This window comes from Apostichopus japonicus, chromosome 12, assembly GCF_037975245.1.
Source record: "Apostichopus japonicus isolate 1M-3 chromosome 12, ASM3797524v1, whole genome shotgun sequence".
Lineage (NCBI taxonomy): Eukaryota > Metazoa > Echinodermata > Holothuroidea > Aspidochirotida > Stichopodidae > Apostichopus > Apostichopus japonicus.
The window spans coordinates 12,615,871-12,632,412 of NC_092572.1; the positions used below are offsets into that span (position 1 = coordinate 12,615,871).

At 37.5% G+C, this 16,542-nt stretch overlaps 1 protein-coding gene across 3 annotated transcripts; it reads right to left on the reverse strand.

Annotated features, from left to right (window-relative positions):
* Positions 1-3,717: 3,717 nt before the first annotated feature.
* On the reverse strand, positions 3,718-10,313 carry LOC139977436 (paired box protein Pax-6-like). Of its 3 annotated transcripts, none has more exons than XM_071986770.1 (7): positions 10,131-10,313; positions 8,473-8,613; positions 7,483-7,638; positions 7,102-7,250; positions 6,657-6,783; positions 5,687-5,970; positions 3,718-5,006 (listed from the first exon to the last, which is right to left on the reverse strand). In XM_071986770.1, the coding sequence occupies exons 1-7, from the start codon at positions 10,141-10,143 to the stop codon at positions 4,770-4,772; spliced, it is 1,107 nt and encodes a 368-aa protein (XP_071842871.1). In that variant the 5' UTR covers positions 10,144-10,313; the 3' UTR covers positions 3,718-4,769. The 3 variants fall into 3 exon arrangements, with proteins under 3 accessions (XP_071842871.1, XP_071842872.1, XP_071842870.1); XM_071986771.1 differs by having other exon boundaries at positions 3,719-5,006; positions 5,693-5,970; positions 8,473-8,616; XM_071986769.1 differs by having other exon boundaries at positions 3,720-5,006; positions 8,473-8,616.
* Between the last annotated feature and the right edge of the window lie 6,229 nt (positions 10,314-16,542).

A 16,542-nucleotide genomic window follows, 5' to 3' on the forward strand; every position in this document is an offset into this window, starting at 1 on the left:
GGCTTCACTTATCGAAGAAATACTGCGGATAAAACATCTTTAGATACTGTATTTTGTAGAAATAACAATGCATTAGAAAGAAATTACGGGTAGACAATATGTAGAGAGCGCGCGCGAGGAAGTAATTTTCCCCTCTATTCACAAATGTTGTGAGCAAAATAATTATGTTTACTGCCAACAAAGAATATATGCAGAAGAGATTGCCTGGGCCTCATCGGTGGCGCTTCCTGAATCCGCCTCAGCTAAAAGCTGAGTATTTCAGTATCTGCATGGTTGTCATGGTTATGATCCAATTTGTGTTTTAATGCGCGCTTTATACGAAAAGCGATGAATGAAAACAACAACAACAAAGAACGATGAGGACTAAAATCGTATAATGTAAGAATTCGCATTTTTGTTTGTACTTAAAATGACTCCCTCAATTATGTATGTATATATGTATGTATTTTAGATCCTCCTGCAAGCGGGAACTCGCGAAGAAGCCATCATTGGCTTATCAAAGCCGCAAGCTGACCGAAGTCAGTCTCTTACATTCATATTTATCGTCCATGATTATGAATTGTCAATTGTCAACAACTCTGTAACTGGATGACAAACATTAATCTTGGAGTGACTCGATCCGGGGACCTTATGATACGGCGTTAACCACTGAGCTAACACTCCTTAAATTATAAATAATAATAAATTATAAATAATTTGATATAATTAGAAATATAACAATAAATAAATTATAAATACTCTTCACATTTTCATTTCAGCTTGCCCCAACAATGATCGTTGCCGATGTATCCTGAGGAAAGACGGTTCGGTTAAGACACAGGGACCTTGTTCTCAAAGTAAGGAATCATTAATATTACGTAATATTACGTTTGTTAAAGGGATATTCTCTGGACAAACACTACAAACTGCAATACAAAACAAAAGAGAAATCCATATCACGCTGGTACTTGAAATCTCCCTCGCCATTCCAACCACCACCACCCCCCCCCCCTCCGCCATGTCTCAATATATTGTATCTAACTCTTTACAATGTATCCTCTTGACTCTTCTCTTCGTTAAACCTTCCCTTACTCCAGGAAGTTACAGTATGTGGTCTGTTAGGTCATTAGGGGAAAAGATGGACTCCGAGACGTTGTTATAATGGAATGTTTCACTTAAGCCAAATTGTCATTTGAGAGAAGAGATCAAATATAGAGGGTCCAGGCTGCAATTTGGGTCCCGATCTTCTTCAAAGTGGAAACTAGGCTAAAATTCATAGGCGAACTAAAGATCCCGTATAGGATCAAGGCGATAGGGCCTCTAAACTTATACATTTACTTTATAAAGATCTTGTGCAGTGTATAAACTATTTTTAACGTTTCTTTGAAAAAGAAGAGGAGTCCTGGGGGAAGGGGTGGGTCGGTTACACATGCAGCGAGGGTTTTAACATGTAACTTCATTTCAAGGGTCGAGTCGAGACACTTACAATAATTGTCCTTGACTCGAGTTACTATATTATTAATTGGAAGTACATCATAAGCTTGTTCAAGTCGTTTCACTCTTTCCATTTAGTGAACCGTCATGGCTCGTAACAACAATTTTAGATGCTGCTTATGCATAATACATGTGGGAGGGGTGGGAACAGGTGGGAGGGGTGGGAGGGGTGGGATGACTGAAGTAACGATATCATTATTTTGTAAACTGTTTTTGCTTCCCCAATAAACCCATATGATATATAAATCGAGTTTTGTGAGGGTCAGAGGAGGGGACGGGAGATGGTGAGTATAGGTGTGGGGTTGGGTCAAGGAGTTGTTCCATAACAACTCCCTGCTTAGGTGTTGGTTTATCAGGAGTCGCCTCCATTTTACGATAGGAATAGTGACAGACGTAAGATGTGTCTCCTGAGATTTTGTTACGATTCTTTTAACGCCCTATATCTATCTATCTCTCTCTTTCAGTAAACCCAATGGAAATTGGAATCTAAATAAAAACCAGTCGACTACGGATACCTTGAAATGGCATTCAGGAGAAATGAAATGTCACAGAAAAGACACCTTGTCTTCCCTAACAGTTAATTGAATCCCTCTAGACTTGTAATATATAAGAACTGTTATTCAATCTTTTCGGTATATAGCAGTATTTGTTCGTAAACGTTTTCAAAAACGTCGATAGTTTAAAGTTACCAAACCAAGATTCAAAAACACTCTCGGACAGGCGCACGATTGATTTGAATCCAATGGAAATTTAATATTTGATCATTTTTTTTAAATCTTTTTGATGAAACGTCTTTTCGCGCATGGTCAGAGATCTTTCAAGATGGCTGACACATGCGAACATGGGTGGTTTTATGTCGTAAACGTATTAAGTTAGTTCCCTGAAATTCGTTTGTTATGTAGGCTTAGATCTGAGTATATGCATGTATGTTCTTTTTCTTTCTGGGTTATTTTTTTTATTCTAAGTAGACTAGAAACAGCTCAACTGTCAGTTTTCGTGTATCAAGTTTTGAAATGTTCATCCCGTCATTAATTTAATAAACAACGAGCTGTATGGAAAAAAAAAGAATTATCTGTTTCCAATATTTGAGTATATCTTAAATATATTCCTCAACGCAGAAAACAGCGTCAGTTTTCCACAGCGTGTACAGGGTGGCTTTAATTAATTCCATCTCTTAGCTCAGTTTAATACTTCCCAAGGGTTATGACTTATCAATCCATCAGAAGCCACCCCCCCCCCCATCTTCTCCCCCCGTTTCCATGTGACTCGAGACAAGATGACCATCGCCTTACATCACCGTACTCTGATCCATGAGTGCTCAGATTAGAACGAGACAGGAGTGTAATTGTCGTATACTCATTCGTGCTTACGGGATTGTTAGTTAACTTCCCCATCCGACGGACTGAGATAGTTGAAGACCCCCACGCCCACCTCCACGCCCACCACCCACCCACCTCCTTTCGCCTTCATGATTACTGCAGTGCAACCATAATGGACGAAGTTGTTTCGAAACCACTGAAGCAAAAAACACAGAGTAAAACAGAACAAAACCCATTTCCCAATAATCCAGAAACGACAAATATCAAATGCACCGAATGCTCCTTTCAACCACTACTGTACTGCGGACATTTTTGAAAGGGTCCAGAGAATCTGGTTACTGGGAGAGAGTTTGAACCAGGGAGCAATAAGGTGTGAGGTGGACTCTCTACACACGCTGCATCACACCTTCACTCCTTAGAATAGAGAGAGTTAAATAATCTCATCACCCGCCTCCAAATAGTATACCATACTTGTAACGTTGCCGGGGTGTTGTATGTTTCTTACCAGGAGTTCAGGGATGTTGTAGCAATAAAAGGACTAAACCCTCGAGAAATGATGAAGAAACCTACAGAATGATTGCAGTTTACTCGTTTATCTAAACATCTCAGTACAGCACATGACAATGCACTATATACAACCATATATCATAACCAACAATCTTGTGAGTGTATGGGGGGGGGGGGGGTTGTGTGGGCATATATATGTATATATATATATATATATATATGCATATATAAATGTGAATATATATATATATATAAATCAATATATATATATATAAATCAATATATATATATATATATAAATCAATATATATATATATATATTTATATGTTTATGTATATATATGTATATATATCAACATATACTGGTGATAGAGGGCGCGCTATCATTAGGCTATTACACTCGAGCTTTAGCTTCTTTTTTTCGTACCAAGACCAGCGTAGGGACAAGTCTTTGATGATGTCTTTAATTAAAGAATTGTTGTAAAAGTCTAATATTAGAACTACTAGTGACCAAGACTGACCCTCTCATACACCTCTCATCCTTACACATGAGGTCTATACTATGCCTTTATGTTAGCGTTGTTTGTGAAGAGAAAAACCAACAAAAAGACAAACGAAAAAAAGTATTTAAGTTCTATTTATACACAGTGATATGTTTGTATATTGACAGCTCTTGAACACAAAGAAGGCGACGAACAGATAATATTACAACCACGTACGAGAAATCTGAACATAATATCTATGCGATACTGCTTACTTCAAAAAAAATATGATGATGATGATTATGATAATAATAATAATGATGATAATTATAATAACTCAATTCCAACACAAAATTGAATCAAAAATTTGATGAAATAAAATCTTTGTTATATGTACACTGTTTCTAATTGGGGGTTGGGGGAGTGAACGCTCTAAGCGTAATCTTGTGACAAACCATCAAAAAGATGATTTAAAATGATCAAAGCCAGCACCAAACCATGGCTCTGCGGCGTCACCGAGTCTCCGGGATCCTAGGGTGTAACCGAGTGACTTCTTCAGGAGGTTTAGCATACGTTCACCCTTTCATCAGCCAAAGATGAATTTTGTATTTGGACTAAACCCGTTGGGACCCCAAAAATTCCCTATAACTTTCCTTTCACGTCCCGCTTCAAGGCACTGGTATTTTCAGTTTTTACCCCCCACCCCCCCCCCCTCACGATTTTTGCAAGGTCGCAGTCCCTCCAAAGTTTTCCCTTTCGGGAAACCAAAGAAGAAAAGAGATCTTTTGTAGAACAATGTTGATGACGTCACAGACCACCTGCAGTAATCCACTTTCTCGCGTAAATGAAGGCTAAGCCAATCAAAAACAGATGACACTCAAATTACCATATCTCGAATTAGGTACAATATGAATTATGTGTGGAACATTTTTCTCCTTGGGATAAATTGTTACACTGTCTACAAGAGGGAATATCCCCTTTAAAACGTTTATGATTCGCCCGTAACCTTGTTCGGGATTGGTTGAAAAGCTGATGACGCGGAGGCACGTAACGATGACGTAGGACTGAGTTCCAACGGCTTGAACGACTCCGGTAACGATAACGTGCTGTACAGTGGATGATAAGGATGCCCAAGCATGCCAGCCGAGGGTGATGCCAGCTGCGTTGCAACATCGTACACTTTCTTGTGTCGTCGCCATTTTGCACGTCGATTCGAGAACCATACCTGTAATAACCCAATAAATACAAAGGCCACTTGATTAAAACAACTAAAAGAAGTTTTGTGGAGGTATCTTAATGTATAGAGCATTGCTGATACTTTCGCAGTTAGACAAGTGTGGCTGTGCATGTGTTATGACATTATGTGTCTGTTCTAAATCATTTTTAACTTCGCTTTATTATGATTGGACACACTTTTGAATTATGACGTCACAAAGATGGGTGGTAAAACTGTTTTAATGGGATCGAGCAAGAAAGTTTTCTGCGCATTGATGAATTTTTGAACAGAGGTAACTTTTTCTCTGAAGTTAGAAAGCAGAGAAGGTCAATAAATAAACTAAACAGACTTCTGTCTTGACATATATTTGTGTGGAAATTGAAAACATTACCTTATTTTTAGTAAGAGGGATAGTTTGCGCAAAAAGAATTTGCTGACCGTCTCCAAAAACAGCGATGTTTTGAAATTGATATCAAACCTATATGTCTTGAGGCAGTTTTAATCTTCATCAATGCCTTAATATCCCTTCTAACAATACAGACAACGTTAGAAAGACCATAAGAATGGTAGTAACCTTAAAATCGAGGGTTAGGTATAGGGCTCGAATTTATTGACAAAATTTCGCAACATATTGAAACTTTGACAGGAACATGCAGATAAATAAAGGAATGAGCCAAGGTGGCTCGTACCTGTACCCGTGCTTCCGATAGACTTGTCCTCATCGCTAGCTGTTCTCGAGTAGATACGCACGGATAATGGCTCTTCTGAAATTCCCGCTCTAAGACATTTAACTGATCTGATGTGAAGGTCGTTCTACTCCTCCGTAGTTTTTTAGTTTGATCGTCATCGTCGTAGCAGAAATCGTCGGCAAACCGGGGAACGTTAGAGGGCGGGCTCCCTTCCGAGGAACTGTTGCTATGCTCATTGGTTGTTGGTAGTTGGTCGCGGAAGAGAGCTGATTTAGCAGAGGGAACTGAATAAAAGAAAAATACACGACAAATAACCATAAAATATTTCTTGGAGATAACAAATTTATCTGGAGCATCAACAAGCTCGATTACAGAGATATGTAATTGTTGTTCTGTTTTTCATGGTTTAAAAATCATCGAGGACGTCTAGAAGAACACTAATACAGAATAATAATAATAATAATTATAATAATAATAATAATAATTAAAATGTCGATTTATATAGCGCCACTCCAGGAAACGAATAACTGCCCACGGCTCTTCACAAAGTGGAAAGCATCAACACTGAAATGCACACCAGCAAAAAAAAGAGTCTTCAGTGAACTCTTAAAAGTGGAGTAGATTAGAACAAGTTCATGGACATCCAATAAAGGCGTTTTGTAATGAACGACTGATTCGAGTTTAACAGCGTTCAGTTCCATGAAAAAAAATGCAAACGGCTTGCAAAAAGGATTAATGATAATTGTTTCAATTTTAAAATAAACATGAGGAAGAACTATAGAATTATAATGATTATTTTTAGACTCATGATGCTAAAATTGACACAATAACAAATACACGTCTACTTAAAAAAAACAAATAACGTAAAAGTGGAACAATCGCTGTTGAGATAGCAATGTTTGAATTGACGGTATTTTTAAGTTAATTATATTTTTATGTTGATATCATGTTTTGTGTGTTTTAAACATACCTTGTGTAGGGCTCCCTCTAATATTATCACCACCAACGGCTGTGTTAGGCCAATGTACTGGTCTAGCTCCTATTCGTTTTGCTGCCCGTTCCAAGCCTAACATTCCATATGGATAGGGCGGCATGTACTGTAAAGACGGAGAAGCGATCGGTAACTAATGACATAACGAAATGATCGATAACTAACGATATAATGTGACAAAGTAAAAAATACTTACTGTGCATGCATGTGCATGAAAACGTTTAGTTATACAAAACAAAATTGCATTTTCTATTCTCGTTTCGTCCCGTTGTTAATCTTACAGCAAAAATGAGTATTAAAACTGATTAATCTGCTTTTTTAGTAGTATCAGTGGTCAGGAAAATAAGACATAATGATGTAATATTTAAAGCCCAACATGGAGGTAATAAAGCAAAAACAATAACGTTCTTTAGAAATTTCTTACCGGTGTTGATGTCCATCCGTCTTGACAAACTCTTAAGTAAGCTTGCTCTGTAGCCCTGGCATATTCTGCGGCTGCGCGCTCGGCTGCTCTGTTACGTAATATCCGGTTAATTGAACTGACACTGGGAACAGTTGTATTGTTACACACACCTGCAATAATGAATAAACTTTTAGAGATGAATTAATGTGAAATAATGTTCGTCATATTTTTTGTGGGGGGGGGGGGCTCTGAAGAAAAAATAGCTTGATAACTTAATTTTATATTGCAGGCAAGGTTTTATTTTAATTTTATTTCCAATATATGTGATCAAAAATCTACAGTAGATTTCATCTGATAAATTTGTGTGAAATTTACAACGAAACTGAATATTTATTTTTTTACCTTCATTGATCAGTTTTTCTCTGATTTCCCAAGCGAAGATGGTTGGGTTTTCTCTTTTGTAACTTTCAATCTTTTCGACCACTTGGGGCGTGGCTACCTTTGGTTTACTCCCACCGATGGAACCACCGCGCCCAGTTCGAGGCTCGTAAATCCGTCCTGGAATAAAGATAATATGATCATCAATTAGTGTACAAATAATAAATGGTTATGAGTGCAATATTGCAAATATTTCATGAGTTGAAAGATGGAATGTTCCATTCAACGAGGCGCAGCCGAGTTGAATGGAACAAATTACATCTTTCAACGAATGAAATATTTGCACTATTGCACGAATGGAAACCATTCATTATTTGTTTTATACAACACCTTCAAATTTGGATATAATTGGATGTAAAATGCACTCATGCAACAGATTGTTTTGAACAGACAGGTTTCTCTGCTCTCTTACCATTGAAAAAAGTGCTATCAAAAAAGGATAACACATGGTTCTATTTCGTAGAGTGCAATAGAGCGGATTTTGCATGCAATCGACGAGCAATTGACCAATCAAATGGCCGGAATATAATTAGGTGTTGTATAATATCCATTTATTAAGGACAGACTTTATAATGAAACATAAATATCATAAAAAAGTACGAGGGCGAAACATATTGGGTAAATAAACGGTACAAGTTATTATTCAATAGTTTAATTATATCTTATTTCATTTGATCGATATCACATATTTCAACTTTTCCTTCGCACACAAGAGTGAAGATTTGATCACGTGTAAATATGACGTCATCGAGTTGCTCTTCACGAAGAATAATCTGTTATATAAGCTAATGATGATGATTGCGTGTATATGCTCCCCTCACAGGAGCTCAGCATATACAATCCCGTTCAAAGCTTCTGTTTTGTATGAGATTGTGTGTATGTCCCCTTTAAGTCTACACCAACCTGATGAATATTACTGAGCCTGAACAATGTACTGAACATCCGAATACCTACCGAGGACATTCTTGAAGTAATTAAACGGTACGATGACTTGTTGTGGTATACTGCACGATGTAAATGCGTAAGGCGATATCAGATGATGTGGGTTCATCTCATGACGTGATGTGTTTGGTGTAAGGCCGTCACGTGTCATTGCTGCTGTTCATTCATAAGAAAAGGGAGGAAAAACCGCGTTGTTAGTTTTTACACTTGTTGCGGTTTTTCTAACTCAGTTTTGTTATAGAAGCTTATCAATACACAATACACGCTTCGTGCAATTCAATGGTATGCATCAAAGATGATTGGTAAATTGGGTGTTGTTGATTAATGTATAAAAAGATATCATACAAGATATATGTACATTTCAATACCAAGTTACAAAACAAAAACTACTCCCCTCCGGAAATGGGTTTAACTGTTTTAAGGGATAAAATAGGGTGATACGGAGGGGGTGAATGGCAGGTGCATGGGGGTGGATTGGGTGTGGCCGGGTATATAGCATACAGTATATTACGTAATATTTCATTCCTATCTATACTTAATTCCAAAGGTCTCGAGTGCAGGTATAGGAGTAACAATCGTAGAGGTAATCGTAATAATAATAATAATAATAATCAGATTCATAATTATAATAATAAAAATAATAATTATAAACGACTCGTGATTTATAAAGTCACTTTGTCAATATAGGTGGCAATTCGATGTCACCAACGACTTATGTTTTCACAAGTCCTGCCCAATCAATTAACAGATAATTAACAGATAATAAATAATACAAAACTTGTTGACGACTTATAGTTTTTATTTCTTCTCAGCTAGAAAATAATTAGTAAAAATGGCAACCAGACGTAAAGGAAAATCAAAATAAATTTGACCATCAATTCACATAATCTAATAGAATTGGAGAGTAACTAAACAGCTTTAACTATTTTTACGATAACGTCACTTTAAATATCCAGATATATATTGATGGTGAAATTTGAAAGGAAATTAGGCAATTTATAGAGAAAAAAAATAGTAGGAAAAGTTTTTAGGGAGAAAAACAGAAATTTAAGGGAGGAAAAAATATTATAGGACAATACAAAACTTATCAAATATGAAAATCCTAAGTACTGGTAAAGCAAAACTGGGACTTTACTTAAAGAAGCTGTTCGTGGGATAACTCATTTATCCAAACTTTTTATCAAGCCTTATACGTGGATTATAACTCAAATTAAGATACCCATCTAGACTTCTCAGGAAACTAAAAGTTCATTTAGAAATAGTTAACGGGATTATTCGAGTCCTACAAATGTTTCGTCGCCCATACACTTTTTCAAAGTAACCAGTATTCACATGCGAAAATCAAATCGAAAGAAAAAATGTCGTACTTCGCCGTTTCCCTACGTCATATGAACATTTAAATATAATAGCCTACTAGTCAAAAATATGCGTTGCTAAATAACTTGATAATAACGATTAATTGACCCAAAATTCAAGACGAGAGAGCCCCTTTAAGATGAGCAAACGAAAATTAAGAAATTTTGATACATGTATTCTCTTATTATTTTAACCAAAAATTCATATATTACTAACGAATTTTAGAAAAATAAGTAAAGTAAAGAATTAGAAAAGAAGAAAAAAAATGTACCCAAAGATATACGAAAGATGATATGATATTTAACTTTACGTACCTGAGGTTTCCATTGGCCAATCTCTTAAGTTCGTATTTCGAAATTGAAAAGAAATTCTTATACAAAATGTTGATCAAATCTGGACTTCTTGCGTCAAAATCAAGCTTTCATTTACCATCAAGCCATCAGAATTTCTGATTTTATGCAATTTTTGGCGACCGTCGACAGAGGGAAGTTTCGAACGCATACAGCATGTATCCCTTTTGACAACGAGGTATACTAGCACACGCCAAGGATACTGCGCCGCCATTGTTAATTTCTGCTTCAATTGATATGTAAACTCTCGCCGCTTGTTAACCACATATTAGCAAATAGACGTTAGCTATTATATTCATGTGGGGATTTATCGGCGTTCAAAAGGTAATTTTACAGTTGATAAAATGGAGTGAATCAATAAAGAATTGTCGTTTTCGCGTCATTTATTAGTGGTTAATAAGCTATCCAACTTGTTGCTCGCTATGAGAGTTGTTTTCAAACGGAAATCAAATTGTTAGTTATTAAGGTTTATGAGAGGTTTAATAAAAATGCAAAAAAAGAAGAAGGGAAAAAAAGGTTTAAAGGTATTTGAAACGTGCATGCAGTGTACCTTCCACTGAAGTAGGGGGGAAAGAGATGCTTATGATATGTTTAATTAGAAGGGTATTCATTTCCTTATCTTTCCAGAGTTAACGGCTAATAGGCTGCAAATGTGGAATAATCTCTTGATGCAAAATACGTTATTGTTCGTTAGAAATGCTTGGACAAAAGAAAAACAATTGTTCTCAAAAAGATCAGTATATATTAAATCCAGAAAATTAAATTTACTTGTAATGAATTTCGTAATAGGAAAATTGAAATTGGAAAACTTGTCTTGGTGGGTTGAGAGGTTTTTTTTTTTTAATTATTATTATTATTCTGATATACATATCAGCCAAAAGGATTGTCCAAATTTCAAATAGGAAAACGGTAGGAAAGAATCCCGACAAATTTAACCGAATTAAATACAGGGCTTGTACTCAAAGCAGTTCTCCACTGATCAGTAATTACCTGCCTATGATTGTATAGGGAAGGGTGTGGATTGGTTCGGAAGAGGGTTGTTTGGTAATGAAAAAATAATGACAAGCCTTATAGTTTGTATTTTTGTTACCTGCTTTTAGACAATCCAATTGTAAACCCTTCCACCCATAATCAGCAGATAGTTTTTGGTTACGACGCTTAGGCGACCACAAATGTGGGAGAATCCCGCAAGGGCATGTGGATTACAACTATCACGTCGGGTGGCTTCCAATTCAAAATTGTAACTCAAATTTGGAATATTTTCAATTTAGAAAGTCATTTCAGATGGGAATACCATAGATTGCTCTAGAAGGCCGGGCATCGAACCCGGAACCACCCGATTGCTAAGCCTCATCGCTGCAAATGCCACCGCCACTCGGCCACAGCACCGGCATATATATGACGACCGGCCCACCAATGACCCCCTCTCGCCCCTACCCCAGCCATTCCATGCCATAGCGCTATCGTGCTATTTATTTTGTTTCTAACAATTGTTTCAATTGATCATGGTAAAATTAAAAGAATAGAAAAAAAGTTTCTAAATTCTTCAAAAATATATCCCTTTTAACATCAATAAGTTTATCAGGTGATAGGTGGCTTTTTACGACTCCCCCTCCCCCCCCCCCCCTCCCTTCCCCTTCCCTCTCCGTCCTCACATTATGTTTGTACTGAAAAAGACCTTTTTCCTTTTTAGTATTACTCATTTCAAACGCTGTTCGTTTAATTTAATTAATAATACCGTACCCTTCTCTTATTGATACAAAGGCCCTTTTGTTCACAAGTTATATGTTTTTGTAATAACCAGTATTATTTTCTTGAAAACCTTTCAAAAACTCGAAGATATACATATGATTCATTTTCACGATAAGTTTTGAGGTACTTTTGTAATTTGCATATTACATGTTACAAGTTACATGTACCAATGGTCCTCGAAGTTCCACCCTCCCCGCAATCCCCAACCCCAAACCCCCTCCCCAAAGAAAGGATTCCATACTCGCCACCGTTCCTGAAGTTAACGGTATTTTGCGGAAATTACGGCTAAATGAAATTGCATACTTGGAAACGCTACTTAATTGACATAATTTTTTTTTATTAGTATAACGGGTTTGTCAAACATGATGTAATGAATGTTATAACATGAAATGAAAGAGAAAATTAAAAAATCAAATCCATTTGAACAGCAGTACCAAAAAAAAAAAAAAAAAACGTGGGTGCTAGTTTGACTAACTTATAAGACCCTATTTAAAAAGTTTCCCAAATCTATTTTGGATTATTTTGTTTACGTATACCTCTTAATGAAACTTTTCATTTTCCACAATCGTACCTACCATTACGGCCACGTGCACATACTTACTTGTTTGTTAGTTTGTCTGACTGTCTGACCGTTTATTTGTATATTTGATTGCCTGATAGATCAAACTACTAGTGTTGTCTTGAAAACACCACATTCCCATATTTTTTTCCATAAGTTTTCTGAAATGTACAATGCAGAGAGGAAGGAATTGTTCAACCCTATACCATTTCTGATTTAGGCTAAAAGGGGGTCCTCAAGCATACGTTTCCACAGCATGAACGTTCATAGCACAAAGTGCAACCATATAATCCTCTCAAGGGAAGAAAGACAATGGGAACAGACCCATCCTCCCCCTCCCCCATTCCCCTTCTCCTTCGGAGTTCCTGCTAAATTTTGAACAATTTTTTTCTTCCTCCATTCCATTTCGTTTCTTTCTTAAACAAAATCTATGTACTTTTTTTCGACTGCCAAGTAACGTAAAAACTTTAGGATATCTACATTTGGGGGGGGGGGGGCAATACACAGTATTATTTTTTAATTGATCCTCCCCCCCCCCCTTAAAAAAAAAGTATAAATACATCTAACGAACTTTTCTCCCTTAGTTGTATTTCTTGTATATCTTATTGTGAAATCAATCAAGTACAGAGCTTATCGATTTGTGGATTACGGAATGAACTTTCCCGTCCTTTATCGATTGTTTTTTGTTAAAGAAGAGGGAATAATCTTCCTGCCTTTCAGCTCACGTGTACCTTTGTATCTGCACGTTATCTTCCCCCTTTAATTCTTTCATGCAACAAGTGAATTAAAAGTTTATTCGCAACAGTTTATTATTATTATTATTATTATTTTCTCTCCTTTTTTTTGTGTCTTTTTTTCCTTTGTGCCTTTGATAGAAAACCGCTAGCATCAAAAGAATGCTTTATTTAACAATTTTCAGTGCTATTATTTTATCTTTTTTCCTTCTTTTTACACATGACCTATCGTTTGCATGCCGTTGATAAAGATATGGATGGCGCTTTTTGGTGGGGGAAAAAAGAGTAAAATACGGGAAAGGAGAGAAGAAAAGTAAAACGTTAATACTTTACAATACGCTCCACCCTCGTGTGTTTTTTAGGTCACATGAAGGCGTAGCTATGATATAGAAGCTAATTATAGAAAAACAAAACTTGTATCGTCCACGTCGGACTATAGGTTCACATTAACCGAGATATAATAAATGGACAAGTCAATTGCGTTAAATCCTTCGCGAGAGAATAGAAGCAATTAAATGTAGTTTCCTTAAAATCCGTTAGGGATCGATTTTGAATGCGGCTAATTGTTTGGGGCGAAAAGAACACACAAAAAAGTACAGTGTACCGAAATATCTTACCAAAGAGTCTGTTCGGAGGATCTGAAACACTTCTTCGTTGACCGAGACATCCTTGTCGATTGTCCCTGTTCAGAATCCTTCCACACCCAACCCCACCACCACCACCCCCCTCCCCACCTTCACCCGGCCCTACCCCAGCCTCCTAGTTTAATATATTTGTTCTTTACCATTAAAATTACTAAAGACGTAATAGAAATTACACATGGTCAAAGTCTGTTACAACTAGGTCAGGGTTAGTGTTTGATTTAGGAAAATTGTGTCTGTGCTGACCAATGGTTAAGGTGAAGGTCGAATGACCGACTGACTGATTGAGGATGAATGAAGGAATGAGTGAATGCATAGATCAATGAATGAATGAATGTATTTTTGTATTTATGAATGAATGAACGAATGGAAGAACGGACGAATGGACGAATAGAGGAACGGACGAACGGGCGAACGGACGACCGGACGAACGGACGAGCGAACGAACGGACGAACGGACGAACAGAGGAACAAACGGAGGAACGGAGGAACGGCGGAACGGACGAACGGACGAGCGAACGAACGGACGAACGGACGAACAGAGGAACAAACGGAGGAACGGAGGAACGGAACGAACGGAACGAACGGAGGAACGGAGGAACGGGGGAACGGAGGAACGGACGAACTGACGAACAGACGAACGGAGGAACGGAGGTACGGATAAACGGAACGAACGGGGCACGGAGGAACGTAGGAACGGACGAACGGAGGAAAAAACGGAGGAAAGGAGGAACGGAGGAATGGACGGATGGACGGAATCTTTTTCTTTTCTTTTTTTGACCTTGTTTTCTATTATTACATGTGTGCTAGACTAGAAGTTTAGCCACTTTGCATAGGCGTAGGAGGCGGTGGGACTGGGGGGCTGCAGCCCCCCAACCATAATTTTTGGTGAAAATTCGGGCAATATGCTGAGAATTTTTCGGGCACCTACTGGAAGAATAATAATTTGCAGTGTGTTTTCCATTTTTTTTGGGGGGGGGGGGGAATTCAGCAATATGCTGAGAATTTTTCGGGCATCTACTGAAAGAATAATAATTTGCAATGTGTTTTTCAAATTTTTGGTGAAAATTCGGGCAATATGCTGAGAATTTTTCGAGCACCTACTGAAAGAAAATAATTTGCAATGTGTTTTTCAAGTTTTTGGGTGAAAATTCGGGCAATATGCTGAGCATTTCTCGGGCACCTAACAGTGGCGGAGCGTCCATACAGTCAGAGGGGACGGATGCCCCCCTGACGGACTCAAATGGACTGCTGGCGCCCTTTTCAGCTTTTTACCACTCTTTACTTATTCGCGATTAATGACTTTTTATTGCGCTCTCAAATACCTATTGACATTTGTCACATTTTGTTGGTGGAATTTTCTGACAAATGGCGATGACACCTATTTATTCTTCGTTTATCTGCAAATTAGCAAGGCCTGGAAAGGGTCATTTCCGGCGATCTAGGGAGTATCTTTGCTCAAAAAATTTCTGTACGCTCCGTGCCAACCTGTGGTGGCGTTCCGCTTAGATAGTGTCGAAAGCGCCCCTACAGACCATTCTCTCCCCCTGACCAATACCCCTATTAGCTCCGCCAATGGCACCTACTGAAAGAAGAAGAATTTACAATGTGTTTTTTCAATGGTTAAACTGATATTATGGTCACCTGATATTATTATCATTATTGTTGTAACGACTTCCCCAATAATTATAACCAATATGGAAGGGTAAAAACACGGAAAATGATTGTATGTTATTGGCATGTGATGTAATAACCGAAGAATGCCTATATGATAAGCACATTAACATGTGGAACGCGCGCGGAGCGCGCGAAAAATTTTGGTTATGTTTTTCGGGCAAGTCGTTACAGCCCCCCCTCCCCCCAAAATCAAATGAGGCTCCTACGCCTATGCCACTTTGGTCGATGAACCTACGATGTCCAAAGGTTTTTTAGTTAATAATAAATAGTACATCTAAGCTACAGTCTAAGCCAATAGCCGCCAACCCGCCACCCCCCCTTTTTTTTCCTTCTAGATTCAGCCTTAAAAAAAACCAACCTTCATGAAAGAAAGCAAATGTTGTAACAAACAACTAAAACATTCAAAAAACAAATAAAAACACATGTAGCTCGGTAATGTCATATTTTATACTTGATCAAGTCTTCAGCCTTGTGTTTAAAGGAAGATAAAATCTGTGATATCTCCGATATGAAATGAGATTTTCAAGTTCTTTGCTGTTCGAGGAAAGTTGTACGTAACAGTTAATATATATCGCATGATAGATTAATGATGATGGTTGATGGGGAACTTGTGTCTTCTTCAAACGAAATACATCATGTTCATGATAACAGAAACAAAACTTGAATTAAAAAAAAAATCTTTACAACTGTTTTGCTGACTAAATGTACTAAGGGAAAAGACTTCCACATCAATGAACTTGAGACGAAGGTTTAATCCAATCAGAGCGTACTGTAATGATGATATAGTAATACAATAATATAACTGTTTCATATATATTGTTTTGTCGCGTAACACAGCCAACACGCGTGCTGAACGGAGGTAGCTCAAGTCAATTATGTTTACCTAATGCGTTCATGCGTATGTAACAGAAGCAGAGGAACGACGTGTGGATTAGGGATTGTTACGAGGATATGAGTTTTGTTTTCCGTTTTAGCGAGTCAGGAGGCTTGCGTACGTTCAACGTGATCGAGAC

Bases quoted from the DNA above. Each gene is read 5' to 3' on its own strand.
- LOC139977436 (XM_071986769.1), bottom strand. The intron at 6,784-7,101 runs GTAAGAAATTTC...CCGTCTTTACAG, and splicing joins ACGGATGGACATCAACACCG to TACATGCCGCCCTATCCATA. The intron at 5,971-6,656 runs GTATGTTTAAAA...TCTTTTATTCAG, and splicing joins TAGAGGGAGCCCTACACAAG to TTCCCTCTGCTAAATCAGCT.